General features: G+C 49.0%; 10 protein-coding genes across 10 annotated transcripts; 5 read left to right on the forward strand and 5 right to left on the reverse strand.

Annotated features, from left to right (window-relative positions):
* Positions 1–103: 103 nt before the first annotated feature.
* On the forward strand, positions 104–883 carry GUITHDRAFT_109155 (hypothetical protein; the record flags this gene model as incomplete). Its single annotated transcript, XM_005832034.1, has 5 exons — positions 104–244; positions 326–364; positions 486–660; positions 707–764; positions 811–883. The coding sequence occupies 5 exons, from the start codon at positions 104–106 to the stop codon at positions 881–883; spliced, it is 486 nt and encodes a 161-aa protein (XP_005832091.1).
* An 85-nt stretch (positions 884–968) lies between these two features.
* GUITHDRAFT_109156 (hypothetical protein) lies at positions 969–2,193 on the reverse strand (the record flags this gene model as incomplete). Its single annotated transcript, XM_005832035.1, has 8 exons — positions 969–1,007; positions 1,057–1,087; positions 1,135–1,214; positions 1,265–1,361; positions 1,408–1,472; positions 1,517–1,578; positions 1,639–1,939; positions 1,990–2,193. 8 exons carry the CDS (start codon positions 2,191–2,193, stop codon positions 969–971), a joined length of 879 nt encoding a protein of 292 aa, XP_005832092.1.
* Positions 2,194–2,303: 110 nt separating this feature from the next.
* GUITHDRAFT_109157 (hypothetical protein) lies at positions 2,304–3,490 on the forward strand (the record flags this gene model as incomplete). The annotated part of the gene is made up of 2 exons (XM_005832036.1): positions 2,304–2,993; positions 3,311–3,490. The coding sequence occupies 2 exons, from the start codon at positions 2,304–2,306 to the stop codon at positions 3,488–3,490; spliced, it is 870 nt and encodes a 289-aa protein (XP_005832093.1).
* Positions 3,491–3,534: 44 nt separating this feature from the next.
* On the reverse strand, positions 3,535–4,388 carry GUITHDRAFT_152847 (hypothetical protein). Its single transcript, XM_005832037.1, has 4 exons — positions 4,345–4,388; positions 3,957–4,285; positions 3,760–3,906; positions 3,535–3,711 (listed from the first exon to the last, which is right to left on the reverse strand). The coding sequence occupies exons 2-4, from the start codon at positions 4,171–4,173 to the stop codon at positions 3,635–3,637; spliced, it is 441 nt and encodes a 146-aa protein (XP_005832094.1). The 5' UTR covers positions 4,174–4,285; positions 4,345–4,388; the 3' UTR covers positions 3,535–3,634.
* A 2,646-nt stretch (positions 4,389–7,034) lies between these two features.
* Positions 7,035–7,675, forward strand: GUITHDRAFT_109159 (hypothetical protein; the record flags this gene model as incomplete). Its single annotated transcript, XM_005832038.1, has 6 exons — positions 7,035–7,050; positions 7,100–7,182; positions 7,236–7,307; positions 7,356–7,421; positions 7,479–7,556; positions 7,601–7,675. 6 exons carry the CDS (start codon positions 7,035–7,037, stop codon positions 7,673–7,675), a joined length of 390 nt encoding a protein of 129 aa, XP_005832095.1.
* A 380-nt stretch (positions 7,676–8,055) lies between these two features.
* On the reverse strand, positions 8,056–9,890 carry GUITHDRAFT_109160 (hypothetical protein; the record flags this gene model as incomplete). The annotated part of the gene is made up of 14 exons (XM_005832039.1): positions 8,056–8,073; positions 8,115–8,195; positions 8,243–8,320; positions 8,367–8,450; positions 8,504–8,563; positions 8,617–8,670; positions 8,736–8,913; positions 8,972–9,021; positions 9,073–9,115; positions 9,168–9,221; positions 9,278–9,345; positions 9,400–9,437; positions 9,491–9,602; positions 9,657–9,890. The coding sequence occupies 14 exons, from the start codon at positions 9,888–9,890 to the stop codon at positions 8,056–8,058; spliced, it is 1,152 nt and encodes a 383-aa protein (XP_005832096.1).
* Positions 9,891–10,711: 821 nt separating this feature from the next.
* Positions 10,712–11,724, forward strand: GUITHDRAFT_139378 (hypothetical protein; the record flags this gene model as incomplete). Its single annotated transcript, XM_005832040.1, has 7 exons — positions 10,712–10,769; positions 11,003–11,166; positions 11,210–11,260; positions 11,323–11,417; positions 11,444–11,513; positions 11,565–11,624; positions 11,677–11,724. The coding sequence occupies 7 exons, from the start codon at positions 10,712–10,714 to the stop codon at positions 11,722–11,724; spliced, it is 546 nt and encodes a 181-aa protein (XP_005832097.1).
* A 144-nt stretch (positions 11,725–11,868) lies between these two features.
* GUITHDRAFT_109162 (hypothetical protein) lies at positions 11,869–13,445 on the reverse strand (the record flags this gene model as incomplete). The annotated part of the gene is made up of 10 exons (XM_005832041.1): positions 11,869–11,903; positions 12,001–12,031; positions 12,076–12,240; positions 12,295–12,396; positions 12,446–12,528; positions 12,577–12,676; positions 12,872–12,955; positions 13,009–13,257; positions 13,309–13,351; positions 13,432–13,445. The coding sequence occupies 10 exons, from the start codon at positions 13,443–13,445 to the stop codon at positions 11,869–11,871; spliced, it is 906 nt and encodes a 301-aa protein (XP_005832098.1).
* A 655-nt stretch (positions 13,446–14,100) lies between these two features.
* Positions 14,101–15,540, forward strand: GUITHDRAFT_109163 (hypothetical protein; the record flags this gene model as incomplete). The annotated part of the gene is made up of 8 exons (XM_005832042.1): positions 14,101–14,390; positions 14,443–14,505; positions 14,562–14,607; positions 14,670–14,870; positions 14,929–15,083; positions 15,137–15,311; positions 15,353–15,442; positions 15,490–15,540. 8 exons carry the CDS (start codon positions 14,101–14,103, stop codon positions 15,538–15,540), a joined length of 1,071 nt encoding a protein of 356 aa, XP_005832099.1.
* A 493-nt stretch (positions 15,541–16,033) lies between these two features.
* Positions 16,034–17,941, reverse strand: POLD1 (DNA polymerase delta catalytic subunit; the record flags this gene model as incomplete). The annotated part of the gene is made up of 4 exons (XM_005832043.1): positions 16,034–16,339; positions 16,391–16,438; positions 16,486–17,590; positions 17,640–17,941. Coding segments are annotated over 4 exons (1,761 nt in total), but the record flags the coding sequence as incomplete, so codon positions are not given.
* Positions 17,942–22,383: the final 4,442 nt, after the last annotated feature.

Here is a 22,383-nt window from a genome sequence, read left to right on the forward strand (position 1 = left end):
GTTAAGCTCAGACGCCTTTGTTCTCCTCCCTGCCATGTCTTCTCTTTCTCCCTCCTCATCGGCCATGATGGGAGGTAGATTCAGCTCACCCCTTGCTTCATCCATGGTGGGGATCTGCCGGACAGCAAGGGGAGCGCAGGGTTTGTCCATGGCGATCAATCGTCGAGAGGCTCTTGCGCTTGTGGCAGGAATCTCACTCCCCACTTATGCGTTTGCGGATTCCACCGGCAAGTTCTCTTCTAAGGTCTGATACATGTTTCTTTTCCAATGCGAGCACACTTCCGCCAAAGGCATGTGATGAAATGGTTACTTGTTTTCAATGCAGCGCACAGCCAAGAATCGCTACGTACCCCGTGTGAAGAAGGTGAAACGTTATGAAACTATGCTTTGTGACAGAGACGATGCTGTCTTTATTTCTACTTTGCTTTTGTTCTATTGCTGGAATATTGCTTGTACTGATCCCATCCTCACCTATTGTTTTTCAGGGCCTTGAGATCATGGACGGCATCGAGTCAGGCAGAGCTACTATCGAACAGCTGCTGGAGATCGAACCTGACATGGTGAACGCAATGAAGCTTTACGGGGATGCCCAGAAGAAGAGTGAGGTGCCCGACAAGATCAGCATTCGATTGAACAAGGACGCCGAAGCTTTCTCTCAAGGTATTTTCATGGAGATTTGAGTGGATCACGTCTGACTGCTTTCAAGCTATCAAGGCCGCAGGGAGTAATGCGGACATTGCCAAGGTCAAGGCATCATGGCAAACGTACTAGAGAGAAAGGTTTGTCCTCGCTGTCCTGAACTTGTCTCAGGTACTATGACCACCTTCCTCGTGATGGCAAGGAGCCTTTCACCTCAGGCCTTGCCCCTGTAGCTGCCAAGTAAACCCCCCGCATGGGAAACACTTGACGAAAAAGAATGTTGCTTGAAAAGCGAAGAGCAGAAAATTGAATTATGTGCTAGAGGCCTTTCAAAGCTCGATGTCCTCGACATGACGGCAAAGTTTCAACTGGGTTCCAGCCCATTAGGATGTAGGAACAGGGAGACATGCAACCAACCTTGGACTTGCGGAGCTTATGCACTGCCCACCTGATGATACCGATCAGAACGAGGGAACTCGGTTTTCGTCAATCTACGTGTAGATTCCGTTGTTCATTCCCTCAGGGGGGAAGTGCATGTGCCAGATGCTCTTGAACGGAGTGACGGGGGTTATGCCCTGCTCGATGTGAGCCGACAGAGCTGTCTTGCTGACTGCATGTGTCTCACCTTCGACTGGATAGCAGGTTGCGCTGAGTCGCCAACTTCGCCATGAACAAAGGCACACTCGTCCCCTTTCGGACATTTTCCATCCCTTGCCCAATGTCTGCACTTCTAATCAGTACAGGAAGATGATTCAGATGTTAGACAACCTGCAGGTCACGTTCGTGTTGTCCTTCCTTCCCCCGTGATGTGCATGGTATACGTAAGGTTTGGGCTGACTCACGAGTTACATGTACAATTACTCGAGATGTGACTCACTGGTATCATGTAAAAAGGATGCTGCCCTTCAATGATGGCGGAATAATAACTCTTTCGATGCACTGATACACAAAGTTACAGAAAACAAGGACAAGAGTTGCTCGCATCTTTTGCGACTTTACCATATTGAGGCATGAGCAATATCCATGGCTTTTTGCACTCAGATGCGAACACCAGGATCTTTTCTATGTGGTTGCGGCTGTAAGGTGGACTTGTGAGAAGTACATCGTAAGGGGGGAACTGTTCGGGTTTGAGAGAATAGAAATCCTCGTTGTTGTTATGTACGTTGTGAAAGCCAAGCTTCCTGAGATGGTCTTTGACCTTCCCTGCGCAATAGTATGGGTCCCAAATGCAGAGGTCTTTTTTCGGTTTGCCAACCCGTTGGGCAAGCTTGATGAGGAAAGGTGCGATGTCACAATACGCCTAAGTAGCACAAAGAGTGAGAATCGTCGCCGTCAAAGGCTACATGACACCTGGAAGCACGTTTCACAGTCATCTGCGGGGTCATGTTCGAAGGGGTGCAAGTTGCCCTCGAGCCCTTGAGCTTGAGGGTTCGGTGAGGGTTCAGCTGGTCTCGCTGCCTGCTTCTTGTGTTTCTTCCCTGGTGTCGCTGTTCCCTCTTGCTCGCCCTCTGCCTCCTTCGACTCGCTCCCTTTGCTTGGCTTCCGCTTCCCCATTTCGGCGGCCGTCAGTTACAAATCGTTGGATTCGTTCGAAACGGTCCGTTAACTGCCTCCTCTCACAACTTCGCACCAGGAGGAGGGAGTAGGAGATGCGAGCGAGTTGCATGCGTACCGCATGCGTTCTGCTATGGCTGATCGACCTGGGCATATCACACCAGAAGATGGCGGACGTCGGAGCTATCTCTCTATCCCAGCAGATCCTTCAGCTGAGGGAGGGTTGTGGCGGGATCGAGCAAGGACAGAGCTTGAGGATAAGAGGAGGAGGTTCAGCTACGGGAAAGAAGAGGGCGGCAGCAGGATGTGATGCCGAGCGGAGTAAGAGAAGGAGATTCGGCGGGGCCATTGATGGCAACTGCGATTCATATCTTGGATCACCGGATGATGCGACTTTTTCGCAACCCATCTTGAGCGAGAGTTCAGCGACGGAGTTGCGATGCTCGCCACGCAAAAAGTTACGTAGGAGAGGCACGTGGTCGGAAGCTGCAGATCGTGTAGAACACTCTTCTGTTGGGAGGTCTGACTACAGAGATGACAACGTGCGGGAAAATACATGCACGGCGCTAGAGAGTTCGTTGCCCGATGGACTTGCCGGTGTTGAATTCATCAAGTCTGGCAAAGTGAAGATCGTCCGAGTTGTCCTACCTGATGGGAATCAGTATACTGTGCATGTTCCCGAGATCCTTGTGAACAAACGCAAGAATGTTGCTCTCCATGCGTCTAGTGCGAGCTGTGGGACCGTGTGCCATGGCGATGAAAGCGAGCTTATGGGGTCTGGTTTCACCATTCAATCTAAGGTGATGATATCAACCGAAAACATTGTTTGCTTCATATCGCTGACTTTCCTTGTAACTTGCCTATCTTCCCTTTCTAAACGTGAAGCCCTTCCTGCTCGATGACAGAGGTAGTTGTTTTCCTACCAGTTGTCGTTTGTAACCAGTCTCTACCAAGACTCGACAGCTGTAGGCAGGGCGAAGAACCGTGCCGTCGGGAGCAATGGAGTGCTGCTGACTGAAAGAGCTCATGTGGATCAAAGGATACCTCCTGTAAAGCGGCTTTGTCGAATGGTTGCTCCCCTTAGCATGACACTGACCTGTAGACTGACTGTCTACAGGCCAAATTTCCCGGGGAGATTCTGAAACCAAGAGAAGAAAATTTAGTGCAGGAAAGCAAGCTAGAATGGAAGGTGAGAGCCCATGTTAATGCAACAATATTCACTGATGAGTCTTCAGCCGCGAAAATGCTCTACGTGTCAGACAAAGGCAACACCAAGGTGGATATTCTAAAGTTTTGACTGTCATGCCCATGCTTGAGAGACATCCCTGGGATTTCAATAATGAGCTCAAGTTGTTGTATATTAAAGATCAGATATCTTCCTTCAACTTGTCGCGCCCACTGGAATGCATTCAACAGTGCACAGCTCTGCCACAGACTACACTCAAGGGTCGCGGAGGTCTCGGGGGTACCACGGGCTCCCAGGGACTTGAAACATGGAGCTACTGCTCGATTGTCCACCTGCCAGAACAAGTTTCAAGAAATTCACTCACAGGACAGAGGTGTCACCTGAGAATAAGACAGCACCGCCTGGATCGACACTGTTGAAGTGCCCACCTGCCCCAGAGAAGCTACTGCTGCCCCACTGGCTCTGGGACGATTGCTGAGGTGGGCCCCTGGTAAACGAGTGGTTCCAGCTACTTGGCCCAACGCCTCCTTCAACAGACAGATTAGAAAAGAATAAGCTGATGAGAGGGAGGCGCTACCTCCAGGCTGATTCGAGACAGCATGCGAAGTAAAACCAGACCACTCTCCAAAGCGCGGTATGCTTGATCCTCCCTGCATGTTCCATCCCATATCTACATGTGGCAAACCATGTGCAGCCGCAGCTAACTGCTGCATGCTGTTTCGATTGTTGAGACTTGAAGCCCCAGAAACCATTTGACTTGATTGCATGCTCCTTTCCCTTGCCCGCATGCTCATTTCTTGTTGAGATCTCGGTCGAGAAGACTCAGAATCTGGTGGCATCCTTGCCACCATCTTTCTCGGCCTCCCTCGAGACGGAACACGTCTCTGACTTCTGTCTACTTCAGAACTGAGGGTTGGAATACATACGGTCAAGACAAGCTTTTCAGTTCAAGCACAAAATCTTACCCCATGCCCATGGGGTCCACCGATAAGGTTTCATGCAATCCAGGATCACCGTCTGTCACTACAGTCGCCGTCATAAGAACAAATATGAGCGGAAAGCTTACTTTGGTCAAGACCATCTTTGTTCTTACGTGGCCTGGTCTGCCTCTTGTCGTATGCCTTATCCTATTCGAATTTCACAAACATAATCCTCGCTCGTCACACTTGCCTCGCCAAATTTTCGCAACTCCCACAACACCCTGGAGACAGTCCTGAGGGAAACATTGCAACATTTGGCAACCTTATGCACAGGTTAGAAAAGCTGCCTTTCAATCCAGTGCGAGATACCTCATCGTGTGCCATTCCTCGCTTACACATGTTCACAATTGCTCGTCTCAGATCTGGCGCAAACCTCCTTCCTCGAGTCTGTGATTTGCCTAATAGCAGTTTTCATCAACTTCTCAACTATTCAATCAATTTCTTTTACCTGTATTTTGAACACTTCCTGCTTCAAATCCAGCCGAAACATGTCCGTGACCTTCTGTTTTCTCTCATCAGTTTCCAAACCAAAGATTCGAAGCAGCAAACCTGGCATGGCATTACGGGACAGTAGAGCAGCATTCTGGTCCTGAAGGTGGTGCATGGATTCATGAATCTGAACGGCTGCTTCTGGCATTCCCGGCTGGAAACTGTTCTGCTGGACCACTTGATTGTTGTCCAAGGGTAACTGTGGCCAAGAGCTGCCCACACCAGGTGGAAGTTGCATTTTATCGACAGAGTCGTTGCGCCTTTTCATGGTCTTGCTCCCTTTTGGTCGTCCGCGCTTTTTCCCAGGTATTGCTGCCTTTCTTCCCGGACGAGGCTGCAAGTCAGGAATATCTGGAGACTTTTGAAGCCACGAGAATCTAATCTCGCGAACGACCTTCAAAACCTCAAGCTCCGACGGCACACTTTGCATCAAATGACATTTTTCAAGAAAGTTTCTGAATTCAGACCTAAACCTTGATATATCATCGGGTCGATCCGGATCAATCCATCGTCGATACCCAAACATCCACGTTCCAGCTTCTTTGCCCAACTCTCCAGGCCTCCAATTCTTCCTTCGCTGTCGTTCGAAACCACCACAGTGTTCCAGGGCCTTGTTGAAAAATTGAACAGTTACTTTATCTGTGCTGGATCTTGTCTTCTTATCCGCATCGGACATAACACAGAACTCTGGGAATAGCTTGCAGAAAGAACTGAAAAGAGAGTCGGATCCCAATCTTGCAACATATCTCCCAGGCTCAGCCTCGATCGTGACAGCTCTTCCGAACGATATGCACAAATCAATCATTCTCTGCCTTGCAATCTCGTCCATGTTCCCTCCATTTCCATCGTCTACACTTGGTAGCCCAGGTCCAGCCTTGAGATTCGACACTTTGATCCAAAAATCAATTTTTCTGCTGTCCTCATCAGGTGGCCTTGCCCTCTTCTCCAGGACGGCCTTCTCCCCAAACTTCTTTATCTCCCACATGATCCTTGAGACCGTTCTCACTGAGACTCCTGTACACTTTGCTACCTCGTCATGAGCCATTCCACGGTTCACCATCGTTGTGATAGCTTTGCGCAGGTCCGCGTTCCACCGCTTTCCCCTCATTGCTGTCACACAATCTTTACAAATCCCCTGAAAAACAGAAAGAAGTCAGATTGTATGAGCCAATGAATGCAGAATAAAGTTAAAATGACCAAAAAACCCATTTGCGAAGAATATGGTTTACCAAAACAATCACTCTTGAAATAAGTCTGCATTGCGAAAGAAAATCTGTGTCCCAGTTCAAATATTCGTCTACAGATTCTTGCTTTCAAAATTTGCACAATCAGTGTGTTTCCCTAAATCTATGACATGGTCCTCTAGCACAGATCACAAATCATCTCCATCTTCTCCATCAACCCCAGTTTCACCTCCCTTCCATGCCCGCGAATCCTTTGCCTCCACTGTTGTCTCCCCAGCCATGTTTTTAACAGTTAAAAATATCTTGAGTTTTCAATTGTAAATTTTGTACGATATAAATTGATATTCTAGAACAAACTGGAAATTTGTAACTGAAGTTTGTATGAAATTTCAGCATCAACTTTGAAAATGGTTATAAATCCAACCATTTATTTGGTACAAAACTTATATATCATAATAGTTTTACTGACTTTTATATGTGGCTCGTGGGGCGGGCTGTGTACAGTCCAGGTCTTTTTACTCAAAGGTCACTACAGTGGTTAGCCGGGGGCCGACGTACCGGGTCCATCGGAAGTATCCTGAAGGATACATGTGACTTCCATGAGTTGACTAAAAATGCTGCTGGCGTGGAGAATATAGGAGCACGATTGACAGAAAGGAAAGGACAGGCTCTGACCTGCTCTCGCACAAAAGGAAGAGACACTCACATGTGTGTATGCACACGCAGAGAGGGAGGGAGGGAGGGAGGAAGGAAGGAAGGAAAGGGAGCGAGGGAGGGAGGGAGAAGGGAGCGAGGCAAGGCAGGTAGGCAGGCGGGCGGGCAGGCGGGCAGGCGGGCAGGCGGGCAGGCGGGCAGGCGGGCAGGCGGGCGGGCGGGCAGGCGGGCAGAAGAAAAAGAGGAAAGCATAAGTAATTCGATTCGAATTGAGATGTGTAATTCTCTAAGTCGAATCTATTACTGAGTTGATCGCTGTTAGAAGGTAAGTATCTCGATCGAGGAGGGATGTCGACCCCAGCAGGTGACCTCCGATTATATGAGTAAAGCTTGGTTGCCAATACTCAAAGCAGATATTGAAGACAAGGATGCGGTCAAATTAGCTTCAGCAGCCTATGCCCAATCTCTACGGATCCCGCCGTCTTCCAAGTTGCAGGTAAAGGCACACCATCATCTTTGAGAACCTTGTCGTTGACAAGATGAATACAGCTGCAGGCAGCAGAATCTATGACAGAAAGTGCCATGCTGCGCTTGAAAGAAATCGAAGTCACCATCGATACGGTGAAAATTGCTTCAGGTTGCTTATTCTGAAACTTAAGATCGATCTAGTCGGGTTCCGAAGTTGACTCTATTGCGAACGAGCTTGTTCCTCAACTCCAGAAACACACAGAACAGGTCCATCGATTCGATTTCAATTTGAAGTTGATTGACCATTCTAATCTTTTATTGCAGTTGACGAATGTGTTTGCGCTGATAGACAAGATGGCAGAACATATAGAGAACGTCAAGACATCAGTGAATAAGATGGAGGTCAAATCATTTGCAAATGATTTTGTATTCAAGTTTCCTCTCAGGCTCGTTTGGAAGCTGCTGAAGCAGCAAATGCCGGGCAGGTTGCGATCATCGGCCATACATGTTTTGGGTACTAAATTCCATGGCAGTTTGCAAAGACATGGTCGTCATTGACTGGTTTGAATAAGAGCACAGCTGTCCCTGTAGTTGATCAATTCTTGCTACTTACAGAGTTGCTAACACGTCGTGCAGGAAAATGTTCAAATAGTATCTGTGGATGATTTTTTCGCATCTCTAAAAGTGTAAAAGGCTTGAGAAGTCAGATTACTTTGACCTTACTCAATGAGTACTTGAGAGCCAGAGGGTAAAGAAGAGATATCAGCATAAATGAATCCCAAGTATTTTAAGCGTCAGTAGGCTTTACTTCTGATTATTCTCGAACTGACAAGAAAGATGCGTCGTTAAACAGTACTATGTCCAAATAGGCCATCAGCACCCACAAGCCCGCAAGGACGAATTATGCACTCTTCATAACCTGGTTTAAGTCAAAAACGTAGCATAACAAGCACATCCTACCGGGATATCCTTTCCATTCGGCTGTTGCGTTTGAGAAGCTTTTGGAGTGGGAGGCTTAGCTTGAGAATCCGTCGCAGTGCTCTGAATCAGAGCATCATTTTCGAACTCCCCTAAAAAGGGTTTGAGACCTGCTTCTTGTCGGTTGCCTGGGCAGCATCCTTAGCATTTGCTGCAGGCCCAGAGTTGGACATGAGCTTCTCATCATGCTGCTTCCCGAGTGAGTCCAATGAGCTCGAGATTCACTGGGCTCACCTTGACGACAGAACCCTCATTCCACTCATTCTTGTCCAAAATTTTGTCGTTATTCTTGTCCAGCTGCTGAAAGGTGCGCGAAGCCTGGTTGCGTGTACGTATGATCTTTCTAGTATCCCAACATCGTCATGTATAACCTTTTCTTGCAAAATCTCCTGAATTCTCTTCTGAATGTGCTCGATGCGTTGATCAAAAAACTTGAGAACAAACAATCAGCTTTCAGCGAATCATTCCTTCACAGTGAGATTACCTCATTGCGGTGAGAGTTCCTGTCCATCACTCTCCTTCGATCATCTCTCTTCATCTGTTTTTTTTCAATCACAAAGGTTACACTCAGTATGAAGACCAAATGTGCCAAGAAAATTTCACATGTTCTGGGCGTTCCATGATTCGCTCTCTCCTCTCGTGATCTGCGCGGTCCATCATCCGGCGTCTTCTTTCCTCATGGCGTCTTGAGCCCATGGGACCCATAGGACCCATGGGACCCATCATATCATGTGGATCATTCATAGACATCTCTGGAATTCTGGAGTAAGTTGCCTTCAACCTATCATTTGAGGAAAATTAGATTATTCATGAGGTTGGATGATCTTCATTGAAATTACTCCATCTCATCGATTTTTCCATCTTTGTTGAGGTCGATCTCTTCAAAGACCTGGACAAGCTGTCATTTTTATGAATCAAAAATTACAAGCAACGAAAGAACCTGTGTAGCATGGTCCTCCCTAACCTTCGGAGAATGCATTCCTCTGTTCGAAGTCTCAGACACACCATAAAACAAGACAGGTAATCATGGACAACCTGGTTTGGTAAACAATTTCAAGAGGATTCTTCCACATATTCGGGTTTACGAAGCTATTAGTGGTACAGTTAGCAAAGCTCGTACTTGAAGAACTGAGGAAATGGAATACTGGGGCATGTAGTGAGGGATATGTGAGGTCCTGGCCCACTCCCGTTTGTTCAATGAGCCGTCTTTGTCCTTTGATAGATGCAATCAGAAGAAAACAAACATTATTGATTTCACAGTATGTACCAGATCATTGCGCTTGAACACGTGTTCAGGTCCATGTCCTTAATCGCATGAAAATGAAAACACAATCAGGAAGGAGGGAGAAGTCACTTACTCCTCATCTGGAAGTTATCCATCATGTCTTGGTTGCTCTTGACGAAAGCTTCAAACTCATTCCTGTCAATGTGACCATTGGAGTCTTTGTCTGCCGCATCAAAGAGATTCTCCTGAAATAAAACATCAGCGTCGCAAAATCCCCCAAGCAATTATGGAGCGCATACATGGTCTTGGGTTTGCCTGTGATGGTTCAAAGACATCATTTCCGTGAAAAGGTGGCGAAGTTCTTGGTCGATTTCCATTCCATTCGGAGCTGCTCCAGCCTTGGTTTCGGACTTCTCGTCTTCTTTCGCAGCATAGGAAACGCTGACCAAGGCGAGCGCCACCAAGAATATTAGGACTCCCTTGAGGGCTGTAGATCTCGTCTTCATCGCAGTCATCTGCAAGGAAGAGTTCATTTACAAGGGATTTCACAAAGCTCGGTCAAATGTACTAAAACCAACTTCCGCATGTACATAACCTCGCTCGCGGTCCCAGCTTTGTCATTATCAGGCATTGCTCACTCTTCAACAAACCTAGATTCTTCCACGATCGCCTACTAGCAAACTTTCTTGCACAACCAGTAAATAGCTTTGTTTCACTGAATACTCGGCTCAAACTCGTGTGTTGTTTCATGCTCCTCTCGGCACCCTCGTGACATGGTCCCGTCACCCCTTCACCTATCCCACCTGCAGCAGCGAACCGAGAAATTTGGTTGCAAGTTGACATATGGCTGAACACCTTTGTGAAATTTTGAAAAATGGATACAGAAAATAAATTGTCAACTTGCGATTTTAACCTCTAGGCACAAATGTTATTTCAGAGATTTATGTAAATTTCTTGTACAAAATTGCATATTTTTGCTTTAAAATTTAGAAATACTTGATCATATTTCAAAACAAAGGTGACTTCTTGAAATCTTCTCCACAACGCCTGCCTTGAAGTTTCGCCGGACAAACTAAATCAAAAAGGCAGAAACAAGTCATTAATGAGGTGGATCGAAGATTTCCTTGCTGCCTTTCCTAGGGCGATATGCTGAGAAGGAGAGCAGAGATGCAGGAGGGACGAAAGTTGAGGGGAGTGACGAGGAGGGAGAGAGAGCGAGTGTTTCTAAAGATACAGCAGAGCAGAGAAGAGCAGAGAAGAAGGAAGAGGAGATGGTAGTTCGTTGTGAGTTCTTGACCATTTCGCATCGCTCCAGACCTCCCCGACGACTTCAACAAACGTTGTGTAGCTTTCCATGACGGCAAAGAATCATGAAGACACCAAGCCGGCAATAGTATCGCAGACGTCTGTATGTAAGATCTCAGAGTAATGACAAGCACTGCTGTGTATTGGGGGTCTTGATTGGTGCGCAGGAAAACTTTCATTGTGCTCCTCCGTTCTCGGACCGATTCCATTTGTTGTGAGGATGGCGAGTCTATATACCCATGTGAATTGGTATTATGTGACGGCCGAAAGGCGTGGAAAGGAGAGCATGGAAGTAAGATTGAATTTTTGTTTGTCGGTCTCAGCCTGATGCTTGTCACAGCTGAAGGCAACTCCAAGAAAGTTCGTGAACTGTACTTAGGTCTCGAGACGAGACTGCTATCCCGTGATTGCGACGGAAATTTAGGCTCGATATCCTTTGATGAAGAGAAAGGGATACTGCGTTTCGAAATGTCACCTGAAAGTGTCGGCAAGAAGAGGAAAAATGTGCGTTGAATTGGCCGATCTTGTAGTGCCTGAAGCATTTCAGGAGGAATTGGAAATATCGTTGACCAAGGTTGACAAAGTGAGAGATATTCAGGTCAATCTCGGGCATCGTGTTGTGCTGTCACCTCTCTCTCTCTCACTGATAGGCACCATCAGGACATCATAAAGGATTGCGCAAGGATTAGACTGCGAGAATTGAATCGCCTCGATCAAGATTGTGATGCCATGCGGTGTCCCACCAGACTTTTGAGGTATGGCATTTTGAATTTCCTTGCAGGACCTCTGTGAATATCAAGCAATGCGAAGCTCGGGAACTGATATCTCAGTTGGAGGAGGACGTGGACAAGGTACGTTCAACGGCAACAGTGCACTCTGGCATGACGCGATGGTCCCGGAAGGTCAAGGAGCGCAAGAAGGTTCTCTATCAGAAGATCCGACTTCTCATCAATGCTAAACGTGTAAGTGTAAGGGTATCGCTGAGAGGCAAGAACATTTGATGTTGAGAGGCAGGCGAAGTTGAACGCGCTGAAGAGGGAAGCTACTAGTTCAAACACTTAATTTATCTGTATAGTATGTTGGAATTTCCTGGAGTGTAGACGATTGATGGCTGAGATGACAAAGGGAATCTCCCCGAAAATATCGTACAAAAATCTCATTCCAGTTAAGGTTGATGAATATCAACTATCAAGGCGTTCGTTCCGGTTAGGTAGAGGCATGACGTGAAGACTTCGGGACACCTGCCAAAGGTCTCAGAATTCAGCCCTCGCCGTAGTAGAGATCTTGATCGATCGCTTTCAATCTCTCCGACCTGCGTTGCAAGCTCGGATAAAGTACTGTCGCGCACTTTCGGAGTCCACTCATTCGCCTTGCAGGAAATCACTCGGGGCACATCGAGATCAGACTGCTCACCAGCGCAGAATATTCTGAGGTGCTTTTTCGAATTTCATCAGATTGAATGTAATCTTTTGCGAACTCGCGAAATTCCCGGAAACTTCTGATCCCTGTTCGTTTGCAAAATACCCACAGTGCAGCGCTTGAAGAGGTCAAAACAATCAAAGTTGCGATGAGAAACGCCTGGACACATCTTGTTACACAAATATGATCGCAGTACGAATCAGCAACGGTTACCTTCCACGCCAATGCCGTTCCCTCAGCCTTTCGATCTTCAGCGAACTCATCCGAGCCTTCTTGAACCCCAAGAATTCTCAACTGATTATTCAACTCCCTTATCTACCACACTTGTCACGCTCAACCAATTTTGTCAATGATCGCAAACCACCTTCATCATGTATTTTTCCCTCTCTTCCATCATCCTTATGATTTCTGAATTGGTTTCAGGATCTACGGTTTCACTCCTTGACTCTGATCCACTGACCAGTCAATTTATCAATCAATACCATAATGGTATACCCAGTCTCGCCGATTGGGCGGCAGCTGCGAAGACTTTCTGGCCTTGTATTTCGCCATAACGAAAGAATTTGAAACGATTTCTCGAGATTTCAAGCAGTATCTGTTGCAGTTATGTTAATCAAGGAAACTTACGTCCACTTTGGAAACAGATTCGCACTTTAGAATATCTTATCCAGCTGCCAGGCCACCAGATGTATGGAGTATCATTGAAAGTGTTTCTCGTCCATATGCTTGAAGAATCTTCATGTTTCCTTCCACTCACAGTTCCTTTAGACTGGGATCACTCGCAGTATACCGCCATAGTTGAACGCAACATACCAGGCAGGAGCCAGTGATACTTTCTCTTAAACTCTGAATCAGACATATCTCCAATTCCTGCCTTGAATGGAGTGTCAGGTGATACACATGGACCATAATATGATAAAAGATTACAATCGATTTCATGAAGCGAATTTCTTTCTCCTCTGGCGTCGGCTCCCTTTTCACTCTCTCCTTCGGTATTGCCCTAATGGAACCGTCCTGCTCCACGACAATGCGGAATCCACTTTGATCGCTGTTGGTATCCTCCTTGGAAACAGCAACCTGCGACTTTCTGGATTTCGCCAATCTTTGCCAGACGGAGGCAGCAGCGATAGGGCCCACAACATCTACACCGGAAAACTTGTCTTCGTCAAGATGCTCCTACCCCATGCAACACATCACACTCTCGCCAAAGGTCATGTTGTTTCATACCTTGGGGATTGCTGTAGTAAGCTGCTCCTGATTCAATTCTCTTCTGCAATAGCGTCTTGTCAGAGTGATGCCGGTGTATCGCGATCATTGCAGAGGGTTAGCTTGCATTGCTAGACAACACACCTCATCCTGTCCATCGATGACCGCTGAAGAGATTCGGCATAACGGTGTTCTTCTGCCGTCGGTTTGTATGTAGAGAGAGCGCAAGACAGCGTTTGAACATTTTTCTGGAAAGAGCGAAATAAATCATCAGCACAACATGGCTCATGCAAGCGGAAATGTGCGATCATCGAATCATCGCCAACCTGAAAAGCACGACGATCAAAGCTTACGGTCTTCACTATTCTGTTGCTGAAGCTCTTCCTAAAGAAACGCGCTTCAGTCTCATAGATTATTCGTCCTCTTCAAAACTCTCACATGTCGCCTGCTCCTCCTTCTCGGTCTCTCTTGTCTCGTCGTCAAGCCGATCAGTATTGCATTGTGCTGTCTTTTACGTGTTCCAGCCTGATAACTTTTGAGGGTGATGGGAGTCCCTGGTAACTTATGAGGGTAAACTGCTGCACAGACGTCAAATCGTGTGAAAACGGTCATGGAGGTGAAGATGGCAGGACAGCGAAAAATGAGAGAAATAAGGATGAAAGAAGATGAGACAATCCGAACATGAGATGGTGATGATGTGCGAATGTCAGAATGCGCGATGATCACATGAATATTTGAGAACGTGAACAGATATGAGGATATGAGGGTATAAGGAAGGATAGTTCTGAAGCAGGTTTGTACCGGGGAGCTCAAATGCTGCTGCAGATGCCTCCGACGGATTTGACGAATGAACGGCAACTCATCCGTGAGCTGGAGATTCTCAAAGAGCTCTGCACGACACCCCCGACTGTCAGTTTCTTGTTGCTGCTGGTTGACAGAGCCGTTACGCTCACCTCTCAACAGAACCGGAGGAGTGAGGCGCGGCGATCAAGCGTGAAGCCCTTCACAGCAGATGCGAGCAAGAACGAAAAGCAGCTTGCCCTGAAGAAGAGGCCTTCGACCTCAGAGTGTAACTCCGAAGGGTGGAGGCAGCATTCCAACACGTGACTAGACTCCCTCCCACCGAGAGCCTGCTGACATCCTCGTGTGGCTCAGTTATGAGAGCCTGAGGGAGGATGGTAGATCTTCCGAGCGGGTGGACATAACTGTGGCGCTGAGGTGAATCTTTACGTTGAAACCGGCGACGTGTTCGTGGTGACCTGAGGACTTGTAAGGTTGAACAAGACAACTCATTTTCGAGACATGAACATCTTCGCTCTCGTAAGCTGATTTGCACGATTGTTTCCTGGACTTGTTGGTTAGCCTGATGAGACTGTGACTAGCAATCTACTTTGGCGGATGAGCTGTGTCAGGCTGAAGGGATTGCAAGGAGCCGAATAGCATTCTACGACTTGGATACCAGAAAGATCCAAGCCATGAGAGATGTTTGTATGAGTGACACCAATGATGGAAGAATGATGGAGATTTTCAGGCGTATGAAGCAATCTATCTTAGCTTTGCCATTCTTCCACCGACAAGGAAAGGTTTCAGTCCTTCGCGTAGTTCTCACGATGTGGCTATGAGCGTTCTGAATCAAGTCAGTTTCCTCACTCCTGGCCTGGAATGACATGTCCTGTCTTCAAGGTACGATCAAAGACGGGTCCAATCCTCGATATGCCGCTGGCTAGCAATATTCTTGATTGTCAAGTTGTAACAAGTTCGACGGACTCGTACAAGTCTTACACCTCCTCGCCGAGGTATCCAAGAACTGCCCAGACAGAATGGCGACGGTTCTTATTCCACGATGCAGGCAACAGCAGCAGGGCTCCGCACGTGAAAGCTCAACGGGACAACAAATCTTCTCTTGCCATCCAACCAAACTCACATTTGAAGTTCGTTGTTTTGAGTTGCCTGCAGCGGTTCTTATTTCTCCTCAGATCCCTCCCCCAAGACCGAAGACGCAAGGAGGGTTGCTATATTCCACGGTCAGTGTGTGATCCTAGATGCCTCTGACAAAATGCTTTAGACTGAATTCGCGGAAATGCAAAATGCCATTGTGAGAGCGAAGCAAAGGTTGGCGTTTGCTGAGAGGAAAGCGTACACAGCGGCAGAAATGGTATATGATGTCGTTAACGTACAACTCTGAACCTCAAACCCACGCAGGCTAAGAAGATGGCAATATCCATTCGGCATCAGTCGAACCATGTATTATGAAATCCCGTAGAATGAATGAGGTCAAATGTGAGCGAGTTGAAACTCATCGAGCCAGGCATGCTGTGTGAGGTTTTTATTCAATCAAGAAACAGTCGAAGACCGCTCAAAAATCCACACTTCACAATAGTTTGTAACTGCACATAACGCATTCCAGCGATTCATGTAACATCACAGAAAAAAAAAAGAATAAGTTGTGGTGAAAAGTTTACAAGGTTGTTGTACACATCCAACCCGAGCAATGAATGTGCTCACCATGCCTCCAGAGAAGACAAAGTGCACTTGCTCCTCGTGAATTCCTGCCGATGACATCAGACTTACAAGTCGTCTTCAGAACTAACAAACAACGATCAAACCTTGTCAGCGGCGCTCCTGGCGTAAAAGTTTGCGCAGATCACGTTGCTACACATCTGGGAAAGACTCGGGTTGTCCACCTGAGGGCACAGCCATCGAGGTCAGCAGCGAGTCCAGCCGCTCCTCCCACCATCACCCGTGTGCACAGCTGGCATTGCTTCCACAGGGCGTTGCGAGAGTGCTGGGTTTCGATGAGCGAGGCCTGAGCGGCGAGCACGTGGTCCTCCTTGTCAGCCTCGCAGTCGCTGCAGAGGATCCTTGGGGGCTTGTCCGACTGCGCGCTCGACTGCGTGACGGACTTGCTGCAGCCGATGCACTTGTGGCCCTTGATGATGTAGTTCCTCATGATGTTGCTGCTCGGCTGGAAGTGCTTGATCAGCCTCACCCCGCTCCCCATCGATCGCGACGAGTGACCAAAGATCCGAGCCTCCGCGTTCGGGACCAGGACCTGCAGGTAAGCACGTCAGGCCCGTAGCTCCCTCATGCGGGCGGCCGACACCTCGAAGAGCTTCACGATCGGGTTCTTGAGCTGGTTGTTGACGTACCACTGTCAAGCTCGTCAGGCAGCTCAGGAATAGGCGCAAGACCCTCAACCTCGTAGTCGACGTTCAGCTCGTTCTTGACCGCGAACGCCGGGTCCTCTACGCTGTCGCAGGTTCTGTAGACTTTTTCTGTCGAGTTGATGACCTGGACGTACTGCAGCCTCTCACCTGTTGCCGGGCTGTTTCTTCCTCTCTCGTTCATTCGCTTCACAAGCTCCATGTGCGGGGCTCGTCCTTTGCTGCCATCCTTCCCCACAGGCCTGCAGAGAACAAGTTTGACAAGAGGGACTCGTCCTTCAACCAGCTCCGAGACTCTCGTCCGCACGAGGCTGATCGCTTTGTCGACATCGGGAGGCGAAGTTCGCATGACGACCTCGAGGCACTCGTTGTAAACTTCCTGGACGAAGGGACAAGAGTCCCTGCGGACGGTCTCTATGCCCTTCACGTCGATCTTCTCGGGGGACTGTGCCGAAGACGAGAACATGAGCCCGGCGTATCGCTTCTTGGAGAAGAGGAGGTAGGGGCAGTAGACTTTCTCGAATTCCAGCTTGATTGGAGCTGGAAACGTCTTGGTGACAGCCTGCGCCGCTCGCTGACCAAAGTCCATCGCCTGCTCGATGTCCTTGGCGGAGCTACCGGGAAGGTGAAAATCGATCATCACCGAGTCCGTGTCCCCGTACACGACTGTAGCTGCGCATGCATGCTGTGCCGTGAAGTCTCTCTCTATCAGACTGCGAGTCCTGTTGATCAGATCTCGCCCTATCGCCGTCACGGTGGCGGCGAGTGGCAAGCAGGGCAGGTACCCGTTGGTGGCGCCACAGAAGCCATAGATTGAGTTGCAGGAGATCTTGTACGCCAGCTGGCGGCCGTTGAGGATTTTCTTCATCTGCTGGTCCGTCTGCCCCTGCATCGCGAGCTTCGCGTCCTTGCGAGCCTTGAGCAACCTCCGCAGGATGCGAGGAAGGATCCCGTCGTGCTCGCGCCCGTCAGGGTCCGTCCAAGATTGGATGAACTTGAACTTCGCGCCTCCCACCTGATCCTCGTTCGAGCCCGAGACGTCAAACTCCAAGGTTCGAAGCCGCTGCTTGTCAGCCTCCGCCTGCTCGCCAGGCTCTCTCACCAACGTCTCGTACGACAGGTTGTAGGCGATGATGATGCTGGAACAGCGTCAGACTCCTCGGATTCTTACACCTTCAGCCCTCCTACCTGGGATATAGAGAAGCAAAGTCCAGCGTGCAGATGGGAGACCAGTAGCTTCCAGTCTTGGCATTCAGAACTGTCGCACCTTGGTACGAGGCTCCACCCCCCTCGCTGCTCTCAGGACTTCCCTCCCCGGCCCTCTCCTTGTGTTTATAGGGGATCAGGTAGTCCATGTCCCGGCAGGCCCGACACAACTGGCTCAGCACCTTGTACTGCTGCGCATGCTGAACGAGCTCGTTGATCAGAACGCCGGTGACCCTCGCCATCTCCACCAGGTTGATCAGCAGCTCGAGCTCCCCGATGAGCTTCAGCGGCAATGTAGCCCTGCATAAACGTGAGCAAGAGCAAGTCCAGCCGTCCAGCCACCTCTGGATGACGTAGAGGGCAACGTTGGACTTCTGGTCGATGCCGGCTGCGCTCAAGGCCTCGAGGTCCTCGTCGTGGAGGAAGACTTCATCTCGGTCGAAGAAGTGCTGGCAGGCAAACAAGCTTGTGAGATGACAAAGGTATCGAGGGCTCCCGCGTTTCACCTTGGCGACAGCTTCCAGCGAGTAAGACCGGAGCTTGTGCTCGCGCTCGATCTCTCTCTGCAGATCTATCACGATCCTCCCTGGAATCTTGCTGCAGAGCTGCTGGGCCACGTTGTGCATCTTGGTCCTTCGCTGCTTCGCCTTTGATGGGTCCCCCTTGAGTCTTCCAAGAGAGCAGTCGCATCCCATTCCCAACTCCTGCAAGCAGAACTCACGCGCAAGGACACGAGCGGGCAGGAAGACCTCGATCCTGTCAAACAGCAGGGACAGGGCGTTGCCTCCATAGACGACCACCAGGTCAGGGTCGATCTCCTTGGTTATGAAATCGCAGAACTTCTTAATCATCCGTCGCTCGTCGTCGAACGCTCGGATCTAACGTGGGGAGCCGTCAGGGTCAAGAGGCCTGACTGGAGCCGCACCTTGAGGTAACTCGAATCGCTCGAGACGATGGACTTGATACTCCCGACAGAGAAGATCACTTGCCTGGACCAGGTCTCTCAGCAGGGAGGGGAGGGGGCAGGAGGGTTCAAGGATCAATCACATGCTGATTGGAGGGTCGAACTTCTTCTCTAGAGCTACTCCAATGAAGGAGATCTCCTGCGTTCCACCTGCACTTCACTTCAGATGGGGTGGAACGGCGTCTTCCTCCTCACCTTGTGCTCTCGAAGCAAGGTCAATGCTGACGGTCGTGACGGGCGCAATCCTTGACCAACGATCCTCCCTGGCGTCAAGATTGCAGATCGCGAGCTGCTGAGATCCCGTCAGCGGGCAAGAGGAGGGAGGCGACTAAGCAGCACATCTGCGAGATTCACTGAGATTTCCGTCCTGCAGGAAGACATCTTGCCGCCGCTCCAGCCGCAGATCTGACAGCAGTTGAGAAGCAGCTTCTGCATGTTCAGGACTCACGTTCTCCGCTTCTAGATCGTTGGACAGCACTTGGTAGGTTCCTCCCTTGACCACTACCCATCCGGCAGACTAGGGGACAGAGTCACGACAGGGGGTAATGGCGGAGCTGGAAGGACCTGAAGGTTGTAGTCCGACAGAAATCGCATCGTTGGCTCGATATTCGCATCGTAGAGTTCCAGCGATACCTCGCCGTGGGCGATACTTGACTGGGCTCGCGATGAGATGCTTTCAAGTCGGCGATCAATCAAAGGCCTTGTCAAGATCCTCAGCATGTCCTGAGAACGGCAGAATGTAACAAGCTGCACGTGCACATCATGAGATCACGTTGTAAAATTCTATAGAGGTCGTGCTCAGCTTTGCAAATTTCAATCTCTGTGAAACCGATCAAGAAACGAGGTTGCGTACAGTAGACAGGGCAACCTCGTCGTATCTTGAGCCAAACAAGTCCTTCTTAGTTGTTTCCTCCATCTCCAAATTCTTCCCGATCTACATGAGTATGAGCTCAACGAAACTCTCCTCACGCTCACACACCGTCGAGGTCACTTTCTCCAGTATGACGACCTGCGAACATGAACTTCAGACGGCAGGACCTTTCGGAGCAGCAGCTACTTTGAGGAGATTCCACTCTCCGTCTGATAGCTTAGAGGGTCTCTTGACATAGAGATAAGGCCTGAAACCTCCTGATCCAGACACGTCAGAGCTTCGAAATTGAACTTCACGAACAACCTGCTCGGACAAGGATGCTTGTCCCATCTGCGAGGGTTCCGAACAATCTCATGGTAACAGCCTGCTAGAAATGAGAAGCTGATATGGTAAACTTCAGCGATACTGGTAATCCCGGGTCTTTACAGGCGATGATATCCAGCAACTGAAAGGAAATGTCTTGAGTGCAGTCCGGATGGAGGCTGCAGCAGAATCACACATGAACATCGAAACGAATGAGAGAGACCTTTGAACTTCGGAAAAACTAGAAGACAAGTGACCTCCTTTGTGGTTGTCATGCGCTATCTGACTTCCTGACGGTATCGACTCCTGGTTGTGCTCAGAAGCGGCCTGAATTGTGGGGGGCAGGTTGGTGGAATTCGCAGGTTCTTGAATTTGAGATGAAATCGAGCTACTCAGCATGTCAGTTAAAAGAGACTTCTTCTCTCTCAGCTCTTCTGGTGTTCTGGAGAAGATCAACTCAAGTTCGCCAAGGCTGTGATCTAACCACAGGATCAGTACCGCTCGACTTCAGCCCCCGGGCACATACCTTCGTGAGTGGAGTCGCGAGCCTGCGCTTCTGACAAGTCGCGCCGTGAGCATGTCTCAGCAGCATGGCAAGCAGTTGGCCGGGCATGTGAGTCATGGAAACTCAATTTCGCACATCCTGCTACACCACTTGAACAGGTCGACGAGGATGCAACCCACTCACCACTCTCATCTCCTTGCTTCGTCGCTTCGCCATCCCGAACACTATCCACGAGATGATTCATCTGAGCACCATCTCCAACATGCATTCTCTGCTCAGAGGTAGTTCTCGATGAAGAACGTGACGAATGTGACGAATCGACTTTTGAAAGTGAACACAATCGTTTGTTACTGCTCGTTGATTCCGAAGAGCATTGGGAACATATGTCCACATTCTCCTTGATATCACCCTCGGGGTCACATAGCAAATTTGACGACTGAGAGTTTTGAGAGACTTTTTTCTGCATGGATGAAGGGGTTGCACAGAAAGAATCGCTAATTTCGCACTCGAAACTGGACATAAAAACTATCATCAGGGCAAATAAACATGTCTGGGTGACCTACCTATCTATTATTTGACTCAAAGCCCTTTTCTTCCTTGCTACTTCGCCTTTGTTCTCAGAATTGCGCTGCAATTTGGTCCAAGATTTTGAGAGTATCAGCCTAGATGGCTGATTGCTTGCACGACTGGGGGTTGGACGAGGATCGCTTGAAAATTTCGTTGAAGACGTGAACTGCTGAAAGTGTCACATTACCAGATGTGAAGTGAACATTACCTTGGAACTTGATGAGATCTTTGAGGAACTCAAGAGAGATTCGCGTTGATTGCATACTTCACTCTGCGTGAACGGAATGAAGCCTTCATCCTGGTCCTCTTCGTCTGACATCTCAAGGCTACCGCGTGGTTCAGACAGACGGCAAGAAGCAGGTTTTGCAGAAGCAGGTTAATGAATCTGACGGCAGGCTGACATTTGATACGATGAACTCTCCTTGCTATGACTGATCAGGCGCCTGCCTCGCTGCATCGCACGCTTTCGACCTCGTGGCGGCATGCACGCCAATTCAATTTGTCGATCCTCCCAAAGGTTTTAGTTAACCGTGCCTACCCCGGCACTGACGACCCGGCGGCCGGGCGCCGCGTACGGTATTGGCCCGGCCCGGCCCGGATCGGACACGGTACGGCACGGTCCGATCACGGGCCGGGCACCGTGGCACCGGTCACCCCGGGCCCGGGTCACCCCGGGCGTGGCCGCGCGGCCGCTGAGCCCGGTACCCGGTAGTCCGACTGACGGAATACAAGTTCGTTAGACTGAGACTCTCACTTGCCAGTACTAGTCCAAAGTCACGCCGCAGATACCACATCGACCTTAGTTGTAACAAGACAGTTTTTGCTCAAGACCGAGTTTAATGCACACAAAACCAGAATTGAGGAGCACATGAGAGATAGACTGTATGCTAGGATGTGAAACCCGGCCGCAGTAGGAAAGCCCCCTCAGGCTTCGTCCCACGTACTACAATGCCGCCTCGCAAACACGTACTAAGTCGTCTTGGTTTACAGGAGAGTTTTTGTTAACTCGGCGCTATCTGACCGGCACGGCTGGCATACGTTCCATCCTCCCCCCGGTACGTTACATCGGACGTCAGAAAGTCACACAAACAAGAGAATGTCAGCAGAGTTCCAAGTCGAGATACAGTACGATAAGACTGTCTGCGTCAAGTTCACAGTTATGCTGAGCGGGCAATAACCATTCAAAGATTGTCCATTCTGAAGAAGATTTTCATGCAGGGCTATTAGATGTGCAGTAAAGAGATAAGGGAGATGCATACTATGATAGGCAAAGTAGCGAGCGGATGCAATGAAGAGAGATAGAGTAAAGATAAGAGTGTCTGAGAAGAGAGAAGATAAAAGAGAAGACGAGAGAAGTTTGCTCGCCAGCATTTGAAGACCAAAAGATAAATTTTTGAACCGTAAAGAACTTGTGACCAGAGATTGCTGCCGCGACATTGGAACATCCGTTTCAAGGCATTTGAAGATGTTTTGCAGTTGTACCTTGTTCGCCAATCCAGAAGTAGCTCCAGTTATG

This window comes from Guillardia theta, assembly GCF_000315625.1.
Source record: "Guillardia theta CCMP2712 unplaced genomic scaffold GUITHscaffold_37, whole genome shotgun sequence".
Taxonomy (NCBI): domain Eukaryota; class Cryptophyceae; order Pyrenomonadales; family Geminigeraceae; genus Guillardia; species Guillardia theta.